Source organism: Corvus kubaryi, unplaced genomic scaffold (genome assembly GCF_017639235.1).
Source record: "Corvus kubaryi isolate FWS band 111438036 unplaced genomic scaffold, C.kubaryi_AGA036_p1.0 37396, whole genome shotgun sequence".
Lineage (NCBI taxonomy): Eukaryota > Metazoa > Chordata > Aves > Passeriformes > Corvidae > Corvus > Corvus kubaryi.
Window position 1 is genome coordinate 1469242 of NW_024581135.1, and position 24849 is coordinate 1494090.

General features: G+C 41.2%; 1 protein-coding gene across 30 annotated transcripts in view; it reads left to right on the plus strand.

The window, feature by feature from the left end:
• NEB (nebulin) overlaps positions 1-24849 on the plus strand; it is a 90139-nt gene that overhangs the window by 56948 nt on the left and 8342 nt on the right. For 12 of the 30 annotated variants that reach the window (XM_042040322.1, XM_042040326.1, XM_042040329.1 and 9 more), the window contains 32 exons: positions 496-600; positions 872-976; positions 1475-1579; positions 1802-1906; positions 3272-3376; positions 5605-5709; positions 5811-5918; positions 7201-7305; positions 7923-8027; positions 8147-8251; positions 8873-8977; positions 9064-9174; positions 9378-9488; positions 9934-10035; positions 10150-10248; positions 10736-10834; positions 12670-12780; positions 12921-13025; positions 13770-13874; positions 15042-15146; positions 15931-16041; positions 16507-16617; positions 17470-17583; positions 17709-17813; positions 18226-18330; positions 18438-18542; positions 19311-19403; positions 20459-20551; positions 21652-21744; positions 22230-22322; positions 23383-23475; positions 23962-24054. In XM_042040322.1, coding sequence (XP_041896256.1) covers positions 496-600; positions 872-976; positions 1475-1579; positions 1802-1906; positions 3272-3376; positions 5605-5709; positions 5811-5918; positions 7201-7305; positions 7923-8027; positions 8147-8251; positions 8873-8977; positions 9064-9174; positions 9378-9488; positions 9934-10035; positions 10150-10248; positions 10736-10834; positions 12670-12780; positions 12921-13025; positions 13770-13874; positions 15042-15146; positions 15931-16041; positions 16507-16617; positions 17470-17583; positions 17709-17813; positions 18226-18330; positions 18438-18542; positions 19311-19403; positions 20459-20551; positions 21652-21744; positions 22230-22322; positions 23383-23475; positions 23962-24054 — 3315 coding nt within the window. Of the gene's footprint in view, positions 1-495; positions 601-871; positions 977-1474; positions 1580-1801; positions 1907-3271; positions 3377-3965; positions 4071-5604; positions 5710-5810; positions 5919-7200; positions 7306-7922; positions 8028-8146; positions 8252-8872; positions 8978-9063; positions 9175-9377; positions 9489-9933; positions 10036-10149; positions 10249-10735; positions 10835-12669; positions 12781-12920; positions 13026-13769; positions 13875-15041; positions 15147-15930; positions 16042-16506; positions 16618-17469; positions 17584-17708; positions 17814-18225; positions 18331-18437; positions 18543-19310; positions 19404-20458; positions 20552-21651; positions 21745-22229; positions 22323-23382; positions 23476-23961; positions 24055-24849 lie in introns of all 30 variants that reach the window. The other 18 variants (XM_042040339.1, XM_042040340.1, XM_042040343.1 and 15 more) reach the window with 12 other exon arrangements.

Genomic DNA, 24849 nt, shown 5'->3' on the forward strand with positions numbered 1-24849 from the left:
GTTCTAGGGTTATTTAGTCTTACTGCTCTAAGAGTGATTTTTGAATACTGCCAAGGAACATCCCAGCTCTTCTGTACATGGGAATTTCTCCTCTGAGAAAGTCTTTTTCCACAGACTGGGATGATCTTCCTGCTTTCTTCTGGATGAGGACAGGGAAGAAGGGATAAGTAGTTTTTTATGCCAGAAGAAGGGATAAGTAATTTTTTATACTGAAAGTGGCACTTGTGCCATTCTAGAGAGCAGTCCTGTGATGCAGGGATGTTTTTTCTTCAATCTGAAAATGAATTGGGTGAAATTTTCTCTATTTTTCACCATAAATCTCAGTGAAATTACAGCTGATTATAGGCAATTGCAGCCTCTTAAAATTCCTCAGGGCTTACTTTGGGATGTCAGGCAGCAACACATCCCTGGATATCATTCCTGAGAAGTGAGGAATTTAACTGAAACAATTCCTGGCACGTTAATCCCTTCTTTTGTGTGTTATTTTCTTCCCAGCTGCGCTACAAAGAAACCTTTGAGAACACCAAGGGCAAGTACCACACAGTGAAGGATGCTCTGGACATTGTCTATCACAGGAAGGTCACTGATGACATCAGCAGTGTATGTACAACATCTTCATTCCTAATTAGTGTTTGCCACTTAATAACCTAAAATAGGCCATTTATCCTTCTGTTCCATTTAAATATGACAAATAATTAGAGAAATATCAGCATTATTAGTGTTGATTTCTTTCCTTCTCTGGAATATTGATTGCTGTTGATGTTACAAATTAATCTCTTTTCCACTCCTTTAGTTCTGATGTTTCAGAAAGAGAGGGGAATTGGAGTGTTCTCTTCAATTGTTTTACTTAATTCTTCCATTTTCTCTATAGATCAAATATAAGGAAAATTACATGAGCCAGCTGGGAATCTGGAGATCCATCCCAGACCGCCCAGAGCACGCCCATCACCGCCTGGTCACAGATGCCATCAGTGATGTGAGTTCGAACAGCTCCTGCATGGCACAGGCTCAAAGTTACCAGTGGTTTCCAAAATGAAACCCAAGCCTTCTTTCTCAACAAAGGGAAAGGAGGTGACGTTTTTCAGTGATTTACACTCTGCCCTGGCAGATCTGGGAACTGACAGAGAGAATCTGATGGCTAAAATTGCAGCACATCCCCTTGTCAAATAGCAAATCATCTTAATTAATTTCAGTTGTATTTGCTTAGGTTTGTTTAACCCTGTAATGACCTTTAATTGTACATTTCTGGTCATACACAATGACCCCTTAACTGTACAAGATTACTTGTAATGTCACAGGAACTCCAATAGCTAATGTTAGATTAGGTATGTGAATAAACTGAGTCCATCAAAAAAATATGAGAAACTAATTTATTTTATGATGGATGCAACTCTGTTTGCCACACCTTGTGTTGAGGTTCATTTCAACACCGATTATCTACTTAAAACTGAGTCTTTTTACTTCTTTTCTAAAGATCAAATACAAGGAAGACCTGGCATGGCTCAAAGGCACTGGCTGTTACGTGTGGGATACTCCAAGTTTTGTCCTGGCAGAGAAGAATAAAGTGCTCTATAGTGGGGTGAGTTCAGAGAGAAACCCTCTGAATTGTTGCTGAATGGCTTTTGACATTTGCTGTACATTTACAACAATTTGTTGCTGTTAGAAAAGTTGAACTCACAAATGTAATAATTCCCCCTTGATTTTGCCACAGGTTACCTCTAAAATCACATTTTCATTGCCTTAATCCTTCTTCGGATTAACATGGGCTGGGTTTTGTGTGTTTGATTTTCTTTTGCTCCAGTGTAAGTACAAGGAGAATTTTGAGAAGACCAAGTCCCAGTTCAAGTACGTGGCTGACTCTCCAATCAATGAGCATTTTAAATACGCAACTCAGCTGATGGATGGGGTAAGTAAAGATTTCTCTCGTCTCAGGCTTAAGTAGTTAGTCTGTGAGTAAATACAGAGTTGAAGGTTGTCCTTCTTTATATTCAGGCTTGAAGATGCCCTAAGATCAGCCTGAAGTCATGAAAGACAAGGTTGTTGTTTTTCTGAGTATTAGCACACAAAAGGTTTGCAGAGCCTAGAAAGTGAAATCCCCACCCCTGCTCATTAATTTTTCATGGCAAAGGAGCTTTTCCTTTGCTGACTTAAATAATGCTTATGGTGTGGTAACACTGTGTTGGTTTCCATCTGAAAAAGGCATAGAGAGAATTCCAATTGCTTTCCTAAAACATTGACAAAACCTTTATTGGTATTAGGAAGACAGTTTTGTCTTTTTGAAGTTACCACAGCTTGTTTAATTTCAGTGATTTTTCAGGAATTTTTCCACTCTACTACTCAACTTTTTCTTGTTTTTCTCCTGTAGTGCTAAAGAAACAATTTACACAACCTAATAGTGAAGGGGGTTAATGAACACCTCTGGGTTTAAAAATCAAATCACCACTGTAGGATTGCTGTTCTACACCCCCAGGACAAATTCCATGGTAAACACCATGTTCAGGGTGACTCCTGTCAGCTTAGAGTTGGAAAAGCACATCAAAATCTGATGCTTTTCATCAAAGAAGCAGATATTTAGATTTATATCTTGATATTTCTTTCTATTTCACCAGCCATTATGTTGTATCGTTTTCTGTCAGTAAGTTTATTACTGTATTACCTGTTCTAGGTAGGGAAAACTGTTTCACAACAAATACCAGAGTTTTCATGAAAATTGTTCAGTCTTTTTATTGTTCATAGAGCGAATAAGGAAAAATTTAATATCACAAACATAAATGGGTAAAAGTTTACCAGTGGGGGCTCCATACATTAAACTGAACTTGCCTAAGTATCTTTTGTTATTTAAGTGATGTTTTTAGTAACATCTCATTGTGTTCTCTTTGGACTCAACTCAGGAATCTACAATACAGAGTTGCTTCTGCAGTTACTTTTCATGAAGAAAGTCAGCCATAAAATTGCTTATTGAAGGGATGGAATATAGACATCCTTAAATTGTAGGCCTTCCAGAGGCAATTTAGAAATGCATTTACCATTTGAAAATCCCCCTTCCCTTCCCTTCCCTTCCCTTCCCTTCCCTTCCCTTCCCTTCCCTTCCCTTCCCTTCCCTTCCCTTCCCTTCCCTTCCCTTCCCTTCCCTTCCCTTCCCTTCCCATTTTTAATGTATTTTTTCTCTTTTGGACATGAATTTCAACCCCAGCCTGTAAAGAGGTGATAACAGTGATCTCTCTGTATCTTAACTCTCTCTTGTTACACTGTATTATGCTATTCTGAGCAGAAATTATATAAAGCTGCCTATGAGAAGCTCAAAGATAGGTACAGCGTTATTGTGGATGATCCCAGGAATCTGCTGGCCAAGTGGGGCAGCACTCTGAGCAGTCAGGTACTGTGGGAGCACCTGGAGCAGCCCAGAAGCTCTCTCTAAAATCTCTGTGTGCCACGTTCACACCCAGCAGTATCACAGCCCTGTGATACTGTGATGGTTCTTCACTCGCTCACACAGTCTCCATCCTGCCACCCAAAAAGGAGTCACTTTTTGTGTGAGCTGCTCTGTGCATCTGTCCTGTATGTACTCCCATGATTGTGCATCAATGGACATCAGGAATCCAGTCCCTCTTGAAGCCACTGGAGAGGTTTTAAAAAATGCAGAATCAAGCATTTATTTTTTAAAACCTCTCTTTTCAAATCATTTCTAGATGAAGCAACAGGGACATATTTGCCTTAATCTCTAATTTACCTTCATCTCCCCCAAAAAATTATTAATTTCCCTAATGTGAGTGTAGGCAAATTTTTTAGTATTGACTCTTGACAGTGCTAATTATTCAGGCGTAAATTGTATGCACATGTGGATGAATACATACAGCAGCTTGCCTAAATCTCTCCACTCTCCAAGTGCCTGGGATCTAGAGCTGTCTCGTTGTTCATGTTGTTCATGGGTCTCTCTTGTCCTTGGTTGCCATTTGCATGGACAGAAAAGCTATAAATCCTTTGCCAAGATGCTCCTGCAGCACGGATGCAATGAAATTCTGAGGCCAGATATGCTGACAGCACTCTACAACACATACCTGTGGAGCCAGGTAATCTGCAGAGCTGCTGCTCTAGGACACCTTAGATACCCACTTTAGCTGCTTGGACTTGTCATATTTACTGCTCCCTAGATTTCCATGGAGTTCAGACCCTAAAGCTTCCTCACTGTGCTTAATGCTGGCTGTGATAAAATAAAACAGAATATCTGAAACAATATTTGCTGTCACGTGGACGTTGCTCAGCTCAAGCTGAGCTTGTCCCCATTTTCTCCTTGCGTTATAAAAAAATTGGTATGTATTGCACATATTTGTATAGAACAGCAATTTTCCATACATTTCAGATACTGGATGTTAGCTCTTCCTGGTATTTCCCTAACCCAATCCTCATTCTGACACCACTTCTTGGCCTGGCCACCTTTCCATAACCTCAGTTCCTTAATTCAGAAAGAACATGATGGATTTGACAAGGAGATTCCAACATTTATCTCCCACTCTGCCCAGAATGGTATCAGACACCGAACAGTTATTTCTGCTCTGAAATCACAGCTGCTGGCAGTAACCTCACCCTTTGCAGTGGGAAAAATGATTCCTCATCAGGAACTGGCATATAAATGATAGACTGGAAATGCAACAGTAGGAAACAATTCTGTGTGAGGGAATTGTAATTCTTTGTTATTGCCTGTGCCAGTAGTGACACTCTTCAGTAATAAATTACTGAAGGTCTTTCAGACATTTCTCTTTCATTTTTCTGTGGATTTATATTCTTTCATTAAAAACTCCTTGCAGGTAACTTTGAGTATGTTTGAATTCAAAAAAAGAAATGTCTGACCTGCATGTCCCCCCGAGTTCACTTCGTGTTATCATCGATTATTTGTTTATCATGTTTCATATTTTGTCTGTCACAGTCCCGTTTCAAATGCGTGGTTTTATTTTCTGATAAAGGGTAGAGCATGAAAATTTGTTTTTAAAAAATGTGTTTTAACCTTTTCCAGCTGCTTTCAGGCTGTCTACAATGAATTCCCATTCTTGGTGAACAGCCTGTTCTCACTGAACTCTGTGAAAAGAGGTTTAGAAACCCAAGCAGGGCAAGGTGATCTTTAAGAAAATCATTACCAAGCACAAATCCTGCTGCCAAAGCCTTTAAAATATCCTGGCATTGTGATATATTTGGTATTGTTTTTATCTTCTGCTGTGCAAGATGATGAACATTTCATTCTGATCACAGAATCATTAAGGTTGGAAAAGACCTTCAAGGTCACCAAGTCCAAGTTTCAACTGAATATGATGAATATTTAAGAATGAGATACTGTCCATTATGAAGTTTAAAAGTCACTGCTCTGCCAAGATTGATTTTTTGGCTCAGTCATGGAGATTTTGGCTTGAAATAACCATAAAATTAATCAGACAAATAAACAGGCAGCCTCTTAGGCAAGGAAGGAGTTTGCAATTCAGCTCACAGTGCATGTTTGGCTTTCTTTGGCTTTGTGGGAGGGTTTTGCAATTTTATCCGTGGGTATAATCCCACCTCTGGAAGAGATTTTGTCCTGCTCTGTGTGATTAACTTGGAGCCTTCCCCCATCTCCAGATTCAGTACAAGAAGGACTATGAGAAGAAGAAAGACAAATACACCACAGTTCTGGATACTCCAGAATATTTACGGACCTCAAAGGTCAACAAACAGATCAGTGACGTAAGTGTGGATCCTTTGGCGTGGGATAATCACCCCCAGGGAATTTCCAGCTGACACCAAGGATTCCAAGAAATAATCCAACCCCAAATTTGTCCCTTCAGATTATTTACAAGTTGGAATACAACAAAGCCAAGCCCAAGGGCTACACCACCATCCAGGACACGCCGATGCTGCTGCACGTGCGCAAGGTCAAGGACAGGATCAGTGATGTGAGTAAATCCTCTGTGGCTGTGGCATCAAAACCACACAAAATTCACTTTTTGACTTGATAGCCGATGTTTTTAACTCCTATGTAACACTGTCAGTGAAAATCATCACCTACTTAGACCATATTGGCCTGTAAAATGATATCTGCATTCAGTGCTTTTTCAAACCCCCAGTTTTTCAGGAAGTTTTTCATATAATTTTCTCCTGGAGCTCTTGGAACTTTTTTTTACTGGGGCAAACCACCCCTCACTGGAAATAAAAGCCATGAGCTGGAACTGATATCTAAATCATTAATTTGGAGAAGTTTTTTCTGGGTTTTCTTTTTTTTTTTTTTTTTTTTTGAGGATTGAATAAAATATTTCATGCATTGCTGTGTTTATTAATTTCTTCTATAGATATTGTGAATAGGTAAGGTAAATATTCTGATCTAAAAGAAATATGTTTTGATTGTGGGGCAATAGAAGAGTAAAAATGAGAGGGAAAGGAAGAGGGAGTGGATAGAATAATATAGGATTTAGGAGTCCTGGTCCTAATTCCTTCTCCCACCCTTTCTCTCTGTCCATTGTATTGTTGTTCCTTAGGTATCCACAAATAAAATGAGGGTACTAGCACTTCTGAAACTTAGTGTGGTACTGGCAGAATAAGTAGCCTGAATGTCATTCAGATGCTCCATAAATTTCTACCTAATTAGTAAATCCAGTAATTAAAAATAACCATTTTATCCAGATGCTAAAGTGGATCATTGAGAGAAAGAGATGTGAATTGAAGGACATTTTCTAAGTTCCAAACTGAATGCTGAGATTCTCTGAAGGAGTTTTCAGTTAGTGTAACTATCAGAAAATAAATTTCTTTCAAAGATTTCTTTTAGCTGCAAAAATCTAGAAACAGGCAGAATTACTGCCCATGAATAGATCCTGTTACACCTCAGTCTGTGCCTCGTGGTGAGTTAGAACTGCCACATTTTCTGCTTAAAGAGAAGGGCTGCTGGAGAGGACCCTCCTTCAGGCAGGTGCTTGATATCAAGTTGCATCAATGGAATTTATTTTTCATGGAATCCCAGAATCATTGAGGTTGGGAAAGCCCTCCAAGACCATCAAATCCAACCTGTGCCCAATCCCCACCTCGTCACCAGCCCAGAGCCCTGAATGCTTCTCCAGTCATTTTCTCCTGTTAAGATTTTATCCAGACAGGAGCAATTTTAATTAAGTTTTTCACATTTTGATGCTTTTTTGTTGATGCTGATATGATCTTTGTAAACTTTTTTACATCTTTGCCTTTCTTTAGCTGAAATACAAGGAAATGTATGAGAAGAGTAAATCTCACTGCAACGTCGTGGCAGACTCAGTTCACATTAAAACTCCCAGACACGCCTACAAACTGAACAGCAACGTGAGTTCTGTCTTGCTCATGTTTTAATTTTATTCTGGAGGGTGTTGGGAACTGGCAGTGGAAGCCACAAGGAATTATTTCCAGTTCCACTGAACTTTTTGGGCATTGTTTCTAATCCTATTCGCTGCTAGGATAAAGTGTATTTTAATTCATTTCATACTAAAGTGCTCACTCTGGCAAGTTGTCCTTGAGCTCCTTGTATGTCACACAGCCTGTTCTTCCTGTTGTCCTCTGCTTTCCTGGCAGAGACACAGCTGTCCCAGGAATTCCCTGGAATGATGCTCACGGAGACAAAGCAAGAGCTTTATGGGACGCTGTCCTGTGTTTTTTGTTATTGGTGACCCATTTCAGTAGGAAGGATTTGAAAGTTCTTCCCTTCTCCAAAGTCAGGACATCATTTCAGTCCTTCATATTCCTTTCTCCACCTTCATTTTCCTTTCTGCACCCAGCAGTGGAAAAGCTGCAGTGTGCCTGACCCAGAGGAAAGCCCTAATCTGGTGTAGATGCATTTTCTTGCCTCTTCTCACAGACCAAAAGAGAATTGGCCTCTGTATGTTGTGTGCAAGGTACCCAACTTCCAATGAACTCTCTGTCTGTTTGGTTTTCCCTGTAAACAGCTGGATTATAAGAAGAAATACGAGGCAGCCAAGGCCCACTGGCACCTGATCGCTGACAGGCCTGACTTTGTCCAAGCAGCCAAGTCCTCTCTGCAGCAGAGTGATGTAAGAAAATCAGAATACCCTGAATATTTCCTTTTCTCATCTCCCCTGTTCAGAATTTTTAAAAAATTGGAGAAGATCTGAGACTCTCTTACTTTATCTCTTATTTTTTCTTCCTGCAGTACGAATACAAACTGGACCGGGAGTTCCTCAAGGGGTGCAAACTTTCTGTCACAGATGATAAAAACACAGTGTTGGCCCTAAATAATGCCATCCTGGCCAGTGATGTAAGTACTCAACTCACCTTTCCCCTCCAAGTTCTCTGCTACCACTTTACTCACTACTTAACTGTTGCATTGGAAATACAATTGGATGAACCATGAAGCTTTGAACAGATGTTCTCAGTCTCACTTCATTTGAATTGATTTATTTAATTAACAAATTGACTGAATAAATTTCAATTAGTTTGGTCTTGTAAATGCCACAGGCCTAGTTCATGGATTAAATTAATATTCAAAGTTAACATTGCCTGAACACCCCTAGACCTTACACCCAGGTGCATCTCTGCATTCCTGGTATTGAAATGGAAATGTCTGGAGAAAACCGCCAAAAGCACTGCAGGTATAAATTGGGAATAGCACAAAATATATTTGATAACTACCCAAAAGATTGTTAATAATAAAACAAAATATCTTTAATAATTACTAACAGTATGTTAATATTGAGTATATTAAAAATATTCTGAGTGAGAGCCATAGGAATATATGGACTAGGCTGTAAAATGTCAAAATATGGGATTTTCTACAAAATTTTGCACTAAAAACCAAACACAACTGTAGTAATTATTTTTTAACCTGTCAGAAGACAAAATGCTCATTATTTAAACTGAGATCTTTCCTTCCTGCTAGATAAAATACAAAGAGAAGCACAACAAAGCCCGAGGGACCTACCACGTTGTTCCAGACACCCCTCAGATCCTGCTGGCTAAGAATGTCAGCTCTCTGGTGTCTGAGGTAAAACATCAGCAATTATTTATTCATTTCATTTCCTTCCATCCTTGAACTGCTGGGTTTTACCTGGTTTTCCCCTGTGCTTGCAGAACAAGTACAAAGCGCAGAGCAAGAAGCAGCTGCCCCATGGCTCTTTCACAACCCTGCCCGAGACGCGGGACACCGTCCACGTGAAGGAGGTGACCAAGAACGTCAGCGAGGTGAGTTCAGACCCAGCTCATCATCTCCAAAGATAAGCTAAGCTTTGGCAACCTGAGCTCCAAAAACTGCAGCCACTTTTGGGAATGAGGTGTTTCCTCTTTATGCAGCTACAGCAGTCTCAGGGAGCTTTTTCCAAGTTTCTGTAGCATTTTCCTCCATGTGACATTAAAAACTCACTCGTGGCCCTTTCTGCTCTTGACAGACAAACTACAAAAAGAAGTTTGTGAAGGAAAAAGGCAAATCCAATTATTCTGTCATGCTGGAGCCTCCTGAGGTGAAACATGCCATGGAAGTAGCTAAAAACCAGAGTACAGTAAGTTCGCCTTCTTTTTCCAATAATTTCGTAGGTTATGTAAGCAAATTCAGCTGGAAAAACCCAAGTTTATGGATTTCTGAATTTCCTCCCAGCCTCCATGTTCAGGTGTAATTTTGAAAGATGAAGGTACAAGTATTTACAAATATAAAAATGCACTAAAATAAAGGATTTGTGCTTCAATCCTATGGTAGGATTTCAAGTAATGTGGTGCAAATCACATCTAATAATTTTTTTCATCCCTTCAGACACAGACAGAATTTCCCACATTTATTTCTTCACTTGTAGACAACTTGCAAAACCAGATTTCCAGATCCATTCCTTGTGAATTATTTCCAAAATAAACCCATGCACTTTCTCAGCAACGTTGCTGTGTCCTTTACTGTGTATTCCCCATGAATAAACCTCATTAATTTTCTTTCCTCTGTCTTTTTCCATGGGTTAGATTGAATACAAGAAGGATGCCAAGTCCAAGCTCCACTACACACCCATAGCAGATCGACCAGATATTAAGAAAGCAACTCAGGCTGCCAAGTTAATCAGCAATGTGAGTGTTTTCAAGTCCTCTGGATAATCCTTTAGCATTAATTTCACTACAAAATCCAGTAGAATAATTAAAAGAGGATTTCATCACTGCCAAAGGATTTATTTCTTTTATTAGATTGAATATAAGAAGCGTGGAGCAGCAGGTGTGGGTGTGACCATGCTGGGACGTCCAGACATTGAGCTGGCCAAGGAGGTGTCCAAACTGACCAGCCAGGTAAGGGCAAAATGAAAAGTTGGTGCAACTTCAAAGCAATGAGAGAAATGAGAAATAACTTATAATGTCGCTGTTATAACTGAAATTATTGCCAGAGTAGGGGAAAAGGGAAAGGAAGGGAAGGCGTTAAAATAAAAATTAAATACCAGTACAAGGTATTTCTTTGTTAAATTTTTCCAGTGTCATTAATGGAGGTATAAAATCTTCTTAAAATGATGTTGTGACAAGATCTTTTAAATGCTGAAGTGTTTGTCCTGCTCTTTTTTAGCCCTTTTGGGTACTGGCTTTACCAGAACCAGCCTTTACCTGACTCTTATTTTCCATCCTTTGAACGGACACTCGGTTTCTTTCAGCCACTTTCTTTGTACTTTGTCGTTAAAAGGATCTTGTGGCAGGACCTCAATCCCTCTTGGTTCTTTGTCTCCCCTTCCTGTTTGAATTCTGGATTTTTGACTTTCTGACCTTGCTTTCTTGCTGCTGGTTGTAGGCAGAGTACCTCAAACACCACATGAGAGGCCATGGAGCTGCTTCCTATGACACACCCTGGATGAGAACCTTTAAGAAAGCAAATATGCTTAGTAGTCATGTAAGAGAATTTTAATTAAGTGACATTAATGCCATCGTTGTGCATCTGTCTCTTGCTTGCATATTTATCTTGCAATTCTGTAGCACCATGTGAAGCTTGAAATGTTGTTCTGTCCTTCATAATGGTTTTGGAGCTTCCAAGTTTTTTAATGGAAGTTTCTAGTGCACTCACCTAATGTGAAAACTCACCTTTTTCACCCAAAAACCCGTCAAATTTGAGCATTTATTGTCTAAAAATGCAAAAAACCCCTGGAAATATATGTATAAATAAATGTGTATGACCAGCCTGAGCAATGGTGCTGGTAATTTTCAGTAAACAGTCACCAGAACATCATTTTAACTCTTCTAACTATTCTATTAAAACTTCATTTAAACTTTAATGAAACTATTTTATTGGCTGGAATTTCATAATGGAAGAGCAGACTATGACTGAATCAGTCCCACTGAGAAGTGCAGCCTGGGCTGGTTTGAGGGCTCCTTGGTTCTTAGACTTCTTCCCACATCAAAACCTTTGGAAAACAGAAAACCAGAGCCTGGATTGCCCATTTGGAAGTGGCAGCAGACAGGTCTGTGCCATTTCCGTTTTACACATGTATTTCCAAGTGAAAGAAAGGAGGATTTTGGTTTTTCCATGTCTGGCTGTGTCTGCTGCCATGTTTGAATGTTTGAATGTCCACCACGGTGTCTGCAGGAAAACCAAGGATCTCCTCAGGGGAACCAAGGATTCTTAAACTGATCTACAGGAAAAAGAAGAAATTCTGTTTATTCCTATTCAATGATGAGATCCTGGTTTTCCATTCTTTTGCCACTCTGAGTCTTTAAAACATTCTTTGCTGAGATGATTTTGGTTCTGAGAGGAAATGAACTGCTGGAGGGGCGCTGAGGGAGCAAAGAATGGTCAGCATCATCTTTAACTGTTGGTTTTTTCTCTTGGACATCTCTTCTCATAAACTTTGTAAAGCATCACGTCCGCTTTGTTTATCCAGTTGAGTTTTTTAGTTGGATTTTGTCTGTCTGGCTTGCTTGCTTTTCATTTTTCATGGATCTCATTCCTTTCAACATTTCCGTGCCTCCAGCCTGGATCTGCTGGATTCTGATGGCTCACACTGCTATGTTTTACCTGGCTGAAGCTGATGTGGTTTGGAAGTGTTACTAAACCTCTTGCAGAATCGAATTAATTATTTATCATTAGTAATTAATTGTGTCACTGTTCTGTTTGTGATCATTACTGTCCTCCTTTATCCCTAATCCAGTCAGAACACACTGTGTGCATAGCAATGTACTGAAATCTTCAGTGCTCTGAAGTCTTGAGGTTTTTAAAGCTCTTATTTCTCCAAGAAGTATGTAAAAAATTCTTTTAGACACTCTTTCATATGCTCTTATATTATATTTTATATAATATATTATATATTAATGTTATATATAATATTATAATTATGTAAGATATAATTTTCTTGTATTTTACTCTTATTATACCTGTCACTGTTTTTATCTCTTTGTGAAACATCTTAAATCAATGGACTGTTCCCATCTAGTGAAGAATTCTTCACCTCCAAGGGTCACAATTTTGGCCACACGATTCTCCTGGCTCTTTTATTTTTACAGTGAGGAGATGTAACTGGAAGAAAAATCACAAGTGGCATCTTGTAAATATGAAACAGATGTCGATTCTCTTTCTGTGTCAGGTCTATTTTAAATAGTCTTTATTCCAGTGGACACCTTCGAGTTCCTGCACTTTTGTTCTTCTCCTAACCAGCCCCAGTGGAACAGGGGGTGCTGCAGCCAAACAGGTGAGTCCTGCACAGCAGCTGTGACACCTGGCTGTTCTCTGTTTAGGTGAAATACAAGGAGAACTTTGCCAAAGAGATGGGTAAAAAGCCAAAGTATGATTTGAAGGAGGCCAAAATCTACAAGACCCTGAAGGATGCCCACAACATGGCCAGCGAGGTACGTTCGCGGTTGCTTTTCCTGGGGGGAAATCCCAACCCGCCTTCCCAAATCCCTCCTTTGTGTTGTTGGAAGCTCTCCCAGCCCAGGCTGGACCAGCAGGGCCCTCTCCTGATGGGGTTTGCTCCCTGTGCCCGCAGGTGAAGTACAAGGCAGACCTGAAGAAGCTGCACAAGCCCGTCACGGACATGAAGGAGTCGCTGCTCATGAACCACGTGCTGAGCACGAGCCAGCTCGCCAGCGCTGTAAGCTCAGAGTGATCCCACAGCTCCCACGGGTGGGAATTCCCTTGGGAATTCTCTGCTAACTCCTCCTCCTGTAACAGCTGCTCCCTTCATGGGCATCACCTGGTAGTGACCTCTTCCTCCATTTCCTAATGACTCCTCCTTAACCAGCGGTGTCCCCACGTTTGTGCTCTGGGGAGGGAAATCTTCATCACCTGTACAACTGCTAATATTTTAAACACTGATCATTTTTACCGGATTAATTCTTGATCCCATTTTAACTGATTGCACTACACTAACAAATACTTCTTTTTATTTTTTCCTTTTTTCTTTACCGATTACTGTATTTAAATGTTTTATTTTTATCTGTTTTTTTTTATTTCGTGCTTAACACTCCCCTATTGTAAATCCACATAATTGTGCCTAACAAAATAATTGATAATGAGAAAAGGCAAAACCCTTTATTGCCTGGTACAGCCTTTTCATTACCCACTGTGTTTTCTCTCTTCTCTTTTTTTTTCTTCTTTTAATCCTGGTTTTTACAAAACCTTTCTTGCAATCCAAATGACCATAAAAAAGATAACTATTCCTCCCCATCTTTAACCCCCATTATCAGTTCTAAACTTCTTGGTTTTTGTTTTACTTCTTGCATTTCTAATTTCTCTTTGATGTTCCGTTGAAATGTTGCTTTGATTGGACCTAAGAAGTAAATTTTCTGAGGGATTTTTTTTTTGATTGAGATAATTTTTGACACCTTCCCTTCAGTACCAGTACAAGAAGCAGTATGAGAAGAGTAAGGGTCACTACCATGTGGTGCCAGATAATCTTGAACAGGTTCACTTCAGGGAGGCCTCAGAACTCCAGAGCCACGTAAGTTGGATGTGTGTTTGTCATTATCCCAACTCACTGAGCACCAAATTCCATCAAAATCCTCCCAGTAAATCCTCCAGGCTGTGACAGTCCCTGTGCTTCTCTGCCCCACCAACGCTGCACACCTGGGTAAGGATCCAGGGAGAAACACCTGCACATGTCCAAGTTCAGAACACATAAAATACACAGATAAGATCTCAGTGTGATTCCTTCATTCCAGAGTCAATCCCTGTTGCTCACCTCTGCTGCACAAGGATCTTTTTGCACAGGATGATACATTTCTCAGGGGGATTTTTGTCTAGAGAAAAAAGGACCTGGAAGTCACAGAAACTGGCAAGTGAAGGAATTAGGGTTGTTGCTGACAGTGTATTTCCAACTGCTTCATCCATTCCAGTGATCCAAAGGAGAGCTCTGCTGTCCTTTCCTGCATCCAAAAAGGCTTTATCCAAAACAGCACCTCCTGCTGCTTTGAAACATGCCTGGAGTTTTTCCCTCTGGAACAAAACAGTGAATCCCTCCAGAGAAATTCATAGTGTGATTTAGACTCTGATCCTCTCTGTTCCAAGTGTTTACTGGCTGTAAAGCAAGAGAGAAATTATGGCTAGAACACAGCTAGAAATTATGGCTGGTTGTTCTGGTAGTTGGCATGGAATTCCAGAATGGTTTGGGGACACTAAGGATTATCCAGTCCCACCCCTGCCATGGGCAGGGACACCTCCCACTATCCCAGGTTGCTCCAACCTGGCCTTAGACATTTCCAGGGATGTTCAAGGTATGGAAAGGCAAAAAGGTCACATAGCAAAGGACTGTAAGGAAATGGTTGTTAATCAGGTTGTTGTTAATGAGGTTGTAATTAATTTTTAAGTCAGTCCTTGTTGCTCCAGTTTGGAATCAGGCTCTGACTTGGCCACAGCCACAGCATTACCTCATTCAGCACTCTGAAAATCTGGATAATAGAACTTGAAGCAGGAATCTCTTCATCTTCATGGACATTTTACTTCCTGGACACCAAGTTTTACATTTTCTGGTCAATAATACAAATTTCAGGAAGGCAAACTCTATTAGACATTAGCTTTTACCACAGAACTGTTGATAGTAGGCACATGCTGCTCAATTAATTAGGTCTTTGATTATTTAGGAGCGTGACTTTTTATCTTTTCTTCTCAGGTGAAATACAGAGAAAAGTATGAGAAGGAAAAAGGAAAACCCATGTTGGACTTCGAAACTCCCACATACCTGACTGCAAAGGAGTCTCAGCTCATGCAGAGCGAGGTAACATCAGTACTGATAAGCTGAAAAGCTTGAAAATGTCTTTTTTATACCTAAACTGTAATAGGGATTTAACAGGCAATTCTACTTGCACCTTGTGTATGCTGATAGACTGAAAAAATAGATCAGATTCCTTTATGATGGTTGTTAAATGCTACATTGAACATTCATGACCCCTTCCTGTCAAGAAATGAGTCAGAAATTATCTGTAATTTTTATCAGCTCTCAGTGAATGAAGCTTAAACAAGTCCTTGAATAAGAAATGTGGTACAAAACTCATTTCACTTAAACTTTTACAATGTGACAGTGTTTGTGTGATATCACAGGACAGACAAAGTGCCCTGCTTCTTTTTTTTCACCTCAAAACTCCATTTTTCAGAAACTCTTATTCCCTGCATGTCTCTGCTGTCACAGGTTCTCCCCAGCCTGTCATTCTCTTTTCATGAGCAGTTTTTTTGTGTTTATTTGAAGTTTAATCCTGCTCTGGCCCAGATGGAGGCTGCAAAGCAGCTGTGTAAGGCTGTTGGTCCTTGTGGTACCTTTTGAATGTTTTCTCTACATAGACAAATGAATAGAAAAATAAAAACCAGAGGCAGGATCAGGTCCTGTTTCCATGGAAAGCACTGAGCTGCTTCACAAGTTTTAGTGGGAACAGGGTTTAGGTGCCCATTTAGCCTCAGCTGTACCCAGTGGCATTGATACCCTCCCAACTTTGCACATAATGAAAATATTGTAATAAATATTTGCTGGTTTACTTTTTTTTTCTTCTTCTTCTTGCTCTCTTTAGAAAGAATATAAGAAGGACTTTGAAGAGTCCATGAAGGGCAGGAACCTCACTGGCCTGGAGGTCACACCATCCCTCTTACATGTCAAATACGCCACCAAAATAGCGAGCGAGGTACCAGCTCCTCTGGGCTTCTTTCCTCTGCCTCCTTCAGCACCTGCAGCATTCCCAGCACCAGTTCTTCTTCCCCACTCTCCTCCCCATGCACACTGAGCATGTTTACTTGGATTTTGTGCTGTGAGCTAATTTGCCATGGACATTTCTTCCTTGTCCTTTAACTGTATTCCCATTTCCTGCCCCTCTCTGACTTCCCTCAGCCTAACTGGTCCATATGTGTGTGCCTTGCCACTTTCTCTTCCACAATAATCCCTATCTTCTGTTGGAGTAGTTCTTCTATAACCCTCTACAATATTCTTTCTTGTTTTCCAAATTGTTTTCCAAATGTCTTTCTTTTTTTTTTTTTTTCTTTTGGAGATTTTGCTATTTTTTTTTCATTAATTTTTTTGCAACAAAGTTGGTAGAGTGTAAAACTCGCTCTGGTCTTGCTTTGCAGTGTTTTTCTTTCTCCTTCTCCTGCAGAAAGAGTACAGGAAGGATCTGGAGGAAGGAGTCAAAGGGAAGGGACTGACAGCCTTAGAGGAGACTCCAGACATGCTGAGAGCCAAGAATGCAACTCAGATCCTGAACGAGGTATGGAAGAGCTGCTTGGGAAGTGCCTGAGTGGATGGAACAGCCTCCAACTGCCATGGGCAGGGACACCTCCCACTGTCCCAGGCTGCTCCATGCCCTGTCCCACCTGGCCTGGGACACTGCCAGGGATCCAGGGGCAGCCACAGCTGCTCTGGGCACCCTGTGCCAGGCCCTGCCCACCCTCCCAGACAGGAATTCCTTCCCAGTATTCCATCCATCCCTGCCCTTCCACTGGTGTGAACTTCATCATTCCCTAGAAATTCTTGAGTAGAGGGAAGAAAAGAACACGGATGAGGGGCTAAGGACCAAAGTGGACTTTGAAGTGAGCTCTTTCCTGTGTTTACAGTCACTGTCAGGAATTCAGATGGAAAGCAGGAGCTGGGATCAACAGTCACTCAGGGGACTCATTAGTTAATTAGTCAAGGGTCTAAACCAAGATTTAAATCATGAAGCACACATTGAAATAATCTGGAATTATATAATCTGTGTGCATAATTATGAGTTGATATTAGAGGTATCCCTGCTTTGGGATTGGCACTGTTCCTGCTTTGGGATTGGCAGTATTCCTGGTTTGGAACTGGCACTATTCCTGGTTTGGGACTTGTACTGTTCCTGGTTTGGGATTTGTACTGTTCCTGGTTTGGGATTTGTACTGTTCCTGGTTTGGGACTGGCACTATTCCTGGTTTGGGACTGGCACTATTCCTAGTTTAGAGTTGGTACTATCCCTGCTTTGGGACTGGCGCTGTTCCTGCTTTGGGACTGGCACAATTCCTGGTTTGTGGCTGTGAATCTGGAGCTGCTGAAGCTGTTGCACCCCTTTGCTGTGATCCATTGCTGTGTTCCCCTGCAGAAGGAGTACAAGAAAGCCTTGGAGCTGGAGATCCGCGGGAAGGGCCTGAGCGAGCTGGCCCTGGAGACGCCGGATTTTGTGAGGGCCAAGAACGCCACCGACATCGCCAGCCAGGTCTGTGGCACCCCCCGACTCCCTGAGCTCTTTTTAAAGGAAAATGGAGATTTTTCTGGTTCAACCCAGTGCAAGTTGTTGTGCAGAGATGATCAAGGCACCTAAACATGAGCTTTGCCTGACAGATCAAATACAAACAATTGGCAGAAATGGAGAAAGCCAACTACACCAGTGTTGTTGATACTCCAGAGATTATTCATGCCCAGCAGGTCAAGAACCTTTCCAGCCAGGTATCTTGAGTGAAGCAATTAATCCTGCTCCTGTGGGAATCCAGGAAATACTAATTGAGCACCCAAATAACCACCTCTCACAACGTTCAGGAGGCACCAGGGAACAAACCTCTCCAGAGCTCTGGAATTCTATGGCAATAATCAAATTAATTTTACTACTGTACCAAGTGACACAATAATTTCTCTTGCTTTGCAAAGCTAATTCTTTTTTAAGCAGATTCTTCTTAATTTCCTACTCCTAAATAACCTGCTGTCTAAAATAAACCTTGCACACAGGTGTAATCTCAGTTTGTATCAGACAGAGAACTCACATCTCCACAAAGATGGGCACTGTTCAACAAGCAATAACTCTAGTTTGTTTATTGCTGGTTTTGTGTTTTCTATTTTTAATCCATTTGGGCTTTTCCATCAGAAAAAATACAAGGAAGATGCAGAGAAGGACATGCCGTACTATGTGCCTGTGGCTGACACACCAGAAATGCAGCGGGTCCGAGAGAATCAGAAGAACTTCAGCATGGTAAGTACAGAAATTTAAAAAAAAATAGATATATTTTTTATCTTCAAAGGAAACTGAGTGAATTTGTACAGCACAAAGTTAACACCTGACATTTTCCCTTTTCACAGCTTCAATATCAGTCAGACCTACAGAACAGTAAAGGAAAGGTCACAGTGGTACAGGACACCCCAGAAATTCTGAGGGTGAAGGAGAACCAGAAGAATTTCAGCTCGGTATGGTCACCTCTGTCTTCACTTCTCAGCCCAAAAAACAGAGTTTAATATCTTTAATAAAATTACAATTTTTTGGTGCTTCTCCTACAGATAACAGTACATTTAGTTGGGCTTTACAAGGTGCTTTTCCCTGCTGTTTTTGTGGGGTGATTGGCTTCTTTCACAGGCACAGCTGTGATAGAGTTAATCCCTCCTGTCATTAAATTAATATCATTATTGTCCCTTTTCCTTTGTGCTGTTCCCATGCCAGTCCCTCCCTGTCCCTCCTCGTGCTCTGTGTGCCTGAGTCGTTACAAAGTGCCTCAGATCTCCTGTGGCATTTTGCCTCCAGCACCATTAGTAAAGTACAAAGTGGAAAATCTTTGTATAAATCAAATTAGAGCAAATAATAACCTTCAATCCTAAAATTAGCCCCTAAGTGTTTTGATTATGGAATCATGGAATGGTTGGAAGGGACCTAAAGCTCGTCTTCTTCCATCCTGCCATGGGCAGGGACTCCTTCCACTATCCCAGGAATATCCCACTGAAATATATTTGATAATTTGACTTATTGTAGAAATAATTTTCTACTTAAAATGCATTAAATATAAAAAAATCAGCTTTTTTTTTTTCCACAAATGGTGCTCACTTTGGACACCTTCAGAGAGGCAGTGACCAGAGTGGATCCTCTGGCTCTCAGCTGCTCTGTTGTGTCCAAATTCAGTGTCTGGGAGCAAGAATGTTGTGTTTTGGATGCTTAACCTTGTTGTCTTCATTCTAAACGTTAAGATTTTGTATAAAGAAGATATTGGAACTGGAACTACAATTGAAAAGACCCCAGAGATGCAGAGGGTTAAACGAACCCAGGATAATATCAGCTCGGTACACAAGAATTGGTTTTTGATACTCACTCTACCACTGCTAATTCAACTTGAAATAATACTTTTTTTTAATATTTTTTTCTTTTCTTTACATCTTGCTAACAGTGGTTTGGCAATAACCCACCCAGTTAAGGGTGACTTCCTGAAAGTTTTTGCCCATCCTCGTTACTTTAACAGCAACCTCTCTAATGATTAACATCCCATTTCTTACTTACAACCCATTTCTAAACCATGGAAGCTCTTGCTGTCATTTTGAGCTCATCCCAGATACAGTTTGGACAGGATAAAAACCCATTTATGTTGAGAGGGATGTGTTGAAATATCTATTTCAACCCTGGGGCTCAGCTTTAGGATGAGTTGAGTTTTGAGTATTCCACATGATGAAGATTCCACCACCTGTTCCAGGGTGGGACCATCTCCCAGGAAAAAGTGTTTTACTCTGCTCAGACTGAATTTTCTGGTGATGGTTTTCTAGTTTGTTTTGTCCTGGCAAACTTTGGTGTTATCTAAAAGGTCACAGTACTCTAAAATTGGAATAATTATACTTATTAATTTTATTTTGAAGCTCCTAAACCTCCTCCATGCTTTTTTTGAATGCTGTTGTCATTTAGTGTCAGGCACTAACTCTGCAGCCAGTTTGTTCATGCAGAATGTGTTCAGTATGTTTAAAATGTTCTTGTGAAAGGCTTTTTTTGTTGTTACCCAAAGCAGAAATGCTTTGGTCACTGCTGAAATGCTGTGAGATGATTCTCACCCTTGTTAAATATGAGGGATTCTCACAGATCCCAAATTCTCCTTTGGTTGGTAGAAAGGCCAAATAGTATCAGGTTCTAAGGAGTTTACCTGGTTTTATAAACCCCTTTCAGTGCCATTCCCAGTGACTCAACAGCTGAAGTTGCCTTGTCACAGATTCCTTGGGAAGGTGAGGGGAAGGTGTTGAATTCCATGAGATCCTTTAAACTTCCCCTCTGCACGAGATCAGGATAAAGCTCTTTATGCACCATGGAATGCTTTCCTGTCAATCCTTTCCTTTCCCTAATTCCTGTGCCCTTGCAGGTGAAGTACAAGGAGAGCATTGGGAAAGGAACTCCCATTCCCGACCTGCCGGAGGTGAAGCGCGTCAAGGAGACCCAGAAGCACATCAGCTCGGTAATGTCCCTGCTCCTGCCCCATCCACAGCCCTGCTCCAGCCTTTTGTTGTTGGGAAGGCACCAGCTCTCCCAAATCCCTGTGGCCAGCAGCAGGAAATTGAAATACCTGGATTTTACAGGAATTATCCCACATCGGTCACTGCCTGTGTTCCTTCTGTGGCCGTTTCTAAACGCAGAGCTAGAAACTAGAATTACCTAGGTTATGTGTTAAAGTTTGTCTGGGAAAGAAAGGATCAGGGAGACAGAACTTTGTGGAAAAAACCCACAACAATTGGAGCCTTTTTGTGTGACAGTTATAAGGGAAAACAAAACCTTCCCCTATCCAGTCAAGTGTAGATTTTACTTGTGTTTCACAGCTCACTTTTGCACAACTGAGTTGTTTTTCCAAATGATTCCTCATTTTTTCTGGCCTTTTCCATAGGTTCTTTTCCCTTGCTGTGATTGCTTTATTTTTGTATTTGTTTCAATGACATCAAGCAGTGAAATTGTTTTTGTTGGTTTGTTTTGGTACAAGGATTTTACTATTTGCAAGAAGAGCTGTGAGTGCACTTGTCAGGTGTTCTGTTCCCACATGGTTGGGGTTATTCCATAAGCATCTGCTTGCATGAAAAATACCATTTTTTAAAAATCAAATCATTACAGGTTGAATTAAACCTCATAACATGAGGGCTGATACTCAGTTGGTTTTGTTTCCTAGACATTTAACCCAAAGTAAAGCAGTGGTGCAAACAAACAGAAATGAAAATGAATAAAGCCCACAATGAAGTCTTTGTGTGTTGAACAATTGCAGAAAAGGTTAAACTGTTTATTAATCCCATAAAGAAATGCTGACTGCCTGAAAAGTAATTCTGTTATATTTCCTAAACTAAGATAAAAAATAAAATGCCCCTCTCCAGGTTGGGTCAGGGGAATATTTGTGTCCTTTAAATGAAGACACATTGAAGGCAAATTACTCTGAGCTGGTGACTGTGCTGATAAAGACACTGAGTAATGTGAATTGTGCCCTTATTTCTGTATAATCCCAGTTTGTAATCCCAGTAAACAGGTCAGAGGTGTCTCCAAAGGTGGTCTCACCCCGCTGGTGCTTGTGTCCCACAGGTGTTGTACAAGGAGGAGCTGGGCACAGGCACCCCCACTCCTGTGACCCCAGAAATGGAGCGAGTCAAACGCAACCAGGAGCAGATTAGCTCGGTATTTACACCTTGGAGGAGTTATAACAACATCTGTGTTGTTATAATCCTGTGCTCATAACATCCTAACCTTGTTCTTCCTCAGGGGTTTAGTCCTGGCTTTGCCCTGGCAGGATTTTAACTCATTGATCTTCCACTGTTTGTGCTTTTGGGGGATTTACACCTTGATGTGCTTTTCTTCTAAGAACAAACCTGCCTGAAAATAATACTGGCATTTCCTGAACTAAGCTGGGCAGCAGAACATCCCTTTGGAGCTGTGGTGTTTCTCCCCATGTCTGTTTTACCCTGGGCCTTTATCTCCTCTCTGCAGTCACCTATTGACAGAATAATCCACCACAGCCTCTTCCTTAATCTTTGCCTCTGGAACACGTGTGCCATGAATCCCAAGTGATCCTAACACTAAACATAATCCCATAAACGGTGGGATTTGGTGGGTTTGGCCTGTGCTGAGTGGGGTTTTTGTGGCAATGCTGTTGTCCCTCACAGGTGTTGTACAAGGAGGGTTTAGGGGCTGGCACCGCGACGCCGGTGACGCCGGAGATGGAGCGAGTCCGACGGAACCAGGAGCACATTAGCTCGGTACTGAGGGATAAACCACACCTTCCTCCCCTTCCAAACCCAACCCCAACCCCCTTTAAGTCTTCCATGTCACATTCCTTCAATCCTTGGGTGAGCTGTGAGCAACTCTTCCTTAATCAAACCACCAAAGCCCTGTCAGGATCCTGATGTTTGCATTTTCCCCTCAATTTCATCCATGCTGTTGTTCCAGCTGGGAGATTCTAACCTCACTAATTAAAGCACTGGAGCGGGGCCTTCTTTTGCTTCCCAAGGAAATATTAATTGTGGGAGCTGTGTCACTGCTCCTCAGGAGCAGAGTCCACCCTTGCAGCACCTCCAGGCTCACCTCTGCCAATGGAAAATGGACTCAACCCTTCCCGAGTCACGGGATCAGGGAATGGTTTGGGTTGGAAGCAGTGAGATGTCTCTGCCTGTTCCTGCTGTGCTGGGGCTCTCCTGTGTCCCAAGGTCTTTGTGAGGAGCCCGGGTGGCATTCCCAGGTCACAGCAGTGAGGGAGCATCAGGAACATTCGGTGTAGATGGGAAAATTGCTGTAGGAGTGAAGTCCTGTCTGGAATTCCTACTCCTGGCACATCCACTCAGATGAGCGCTGTGCCGCCACTTCGTTCTCTATTTCTGTTTCCATTTGTGACCCGTTTGGGTTCACTCTGCCCCAATCCCACCAGGAATTCAGTTCTGGCAGAAATCCCTGGGACAGTGACAGGCACTTCCCTGGCCTGGGCTCCCTGCAGCTCCCTCAGCCTGGCTGGAACTCTGAGGCAAAGCTGCCACATATGGAGCTGGAGTAGGGAAAACCCTTTGCCAGGGGATTTTCAGGAGCCTGGGAACATTCCAGCAGCTCTGGCCTGGGTGGGATGACAGCAACATTACCTGGTTATTTTTATTAAGGTTTTTTTTGCTGGGTTTTGACCAAGGCTAGAAAAACTATTTTTCACACTTTGCAGTTTTACAATATTCAATTATTTCTCTTCTCTCCTCTCTCTCCTCTCTGTCCTCCCCTTTCCTTTCCTTCCCTTTCATTTTATTTTATTTTTATTTTATTACTCCCTGCTGCCCACAGGTGTTGTACAAGGAGGGGCTGGGGGTTGGCACCCCAGTTCCTGTCACTCCTGAGATGGAGAGGGTCAAACGCAACCAGGAGAACTTTAGCTCGGTATCTTTTTATCCTTTCAGAAAAAACCCAGTTCCCTGTAGCTATTTAACACCTGCAAACTTTAAATCCTCTCAAATTAACTTATAAAAAAATCCCCTTTCTGCTGTTATGTTTTTAGGTACGATATTTTATATACTTATGTTTGAAAATATTTTTCTTATGATTTTAACACTTGTTGCTTCATGTGCATTATTTTTTTTTCCTGAAGTTTAAGCTATTTTGTATTTTTAAACCTTTTTTTTCTTAAATTTGCTGACTTCCCATCCTGTAATACTTTGTTCCTCCACTGCAGCCTCTGCAAGCAGTTGGATGTGTGTTCCCAGACGTCCCTTCCTCTGAATTTGTCACATTTAATAACTGATTTACGCTCCCTAATTTTTGCTGCTTTCTAGTACATTTAGTGGGCATAAAATTCTGTGAATTCCCTTCATAAAGTGCAGATTTTTTCTGGCTTTACCTCTTTTTGACTGCCCCGTTGCCCCACAGGTGTTGTACAAGGAGGAGCTGGGGACAGGAACCCCCACCCCTGTCACTCCTGAGATTGAGAGGGTCAAACGCAATCAAGAAAACTTTAGCTCGGTATTTTTTCATTTCAAAAGCCAAAAAATTTCCCTTTAAATCTGTTTTAAAATAATCTTAACCCCAGAATAATTGATTGACACAAGACCTTCCCATTCCTTGTGTTTTGCCCTTTTTCCTTTGTAATCACTGCCTTATTTTGATTCAATCCATCCCACTGGTGAGTTTAGATTCCTTCCTCCCATCTTTTTCCTGACATATTTTTTCTGATCTGCTTTTCCTTTTATTAATCACTTCACTCCTTGATTCTTTTCCCCCCCTATGGTTTTCCCATGTATAAAATGTCAGCTCTTCAGTGCCTGACCCAACTGCGTGGCCGTGCCCTGAGCTCTGATCCCTGAGCCTGCTGGGCTGGGTGTGGGATGGGGAAACCAACTGCACTTGGTGCCTGGATTCCTCCTGGGTTGCATTTGGTGCCTTTTCCCTTGGGAATTGTCGCAGGGAGATGCTGGCAGTGCTCTGGGGGTGTTGGCAGGGATGGAATGTGTGGAAAAGGTGAGGGAAGAGCCTTGGAAAACAGGAGAGCACTAGGAATTATATGTGTGTAAGGTAGAAAATTATAGATTGATTGATATATAGATTGATATATTTTATGTATTATACAACTATATAATACATAAAATAAATAATAATATCTATAATAATGATAAGGAATATATATTTAATAAATAATTAATATATAAATATGTGTATTTTCCCAATATCCCACCTAAATCCTCCTCCCTTCAGCCTCGGCCATATCAGAGTTTTAAATTAGTTTTTATTTCTGGGGATTTTTAACCCAGGATGTGTCAG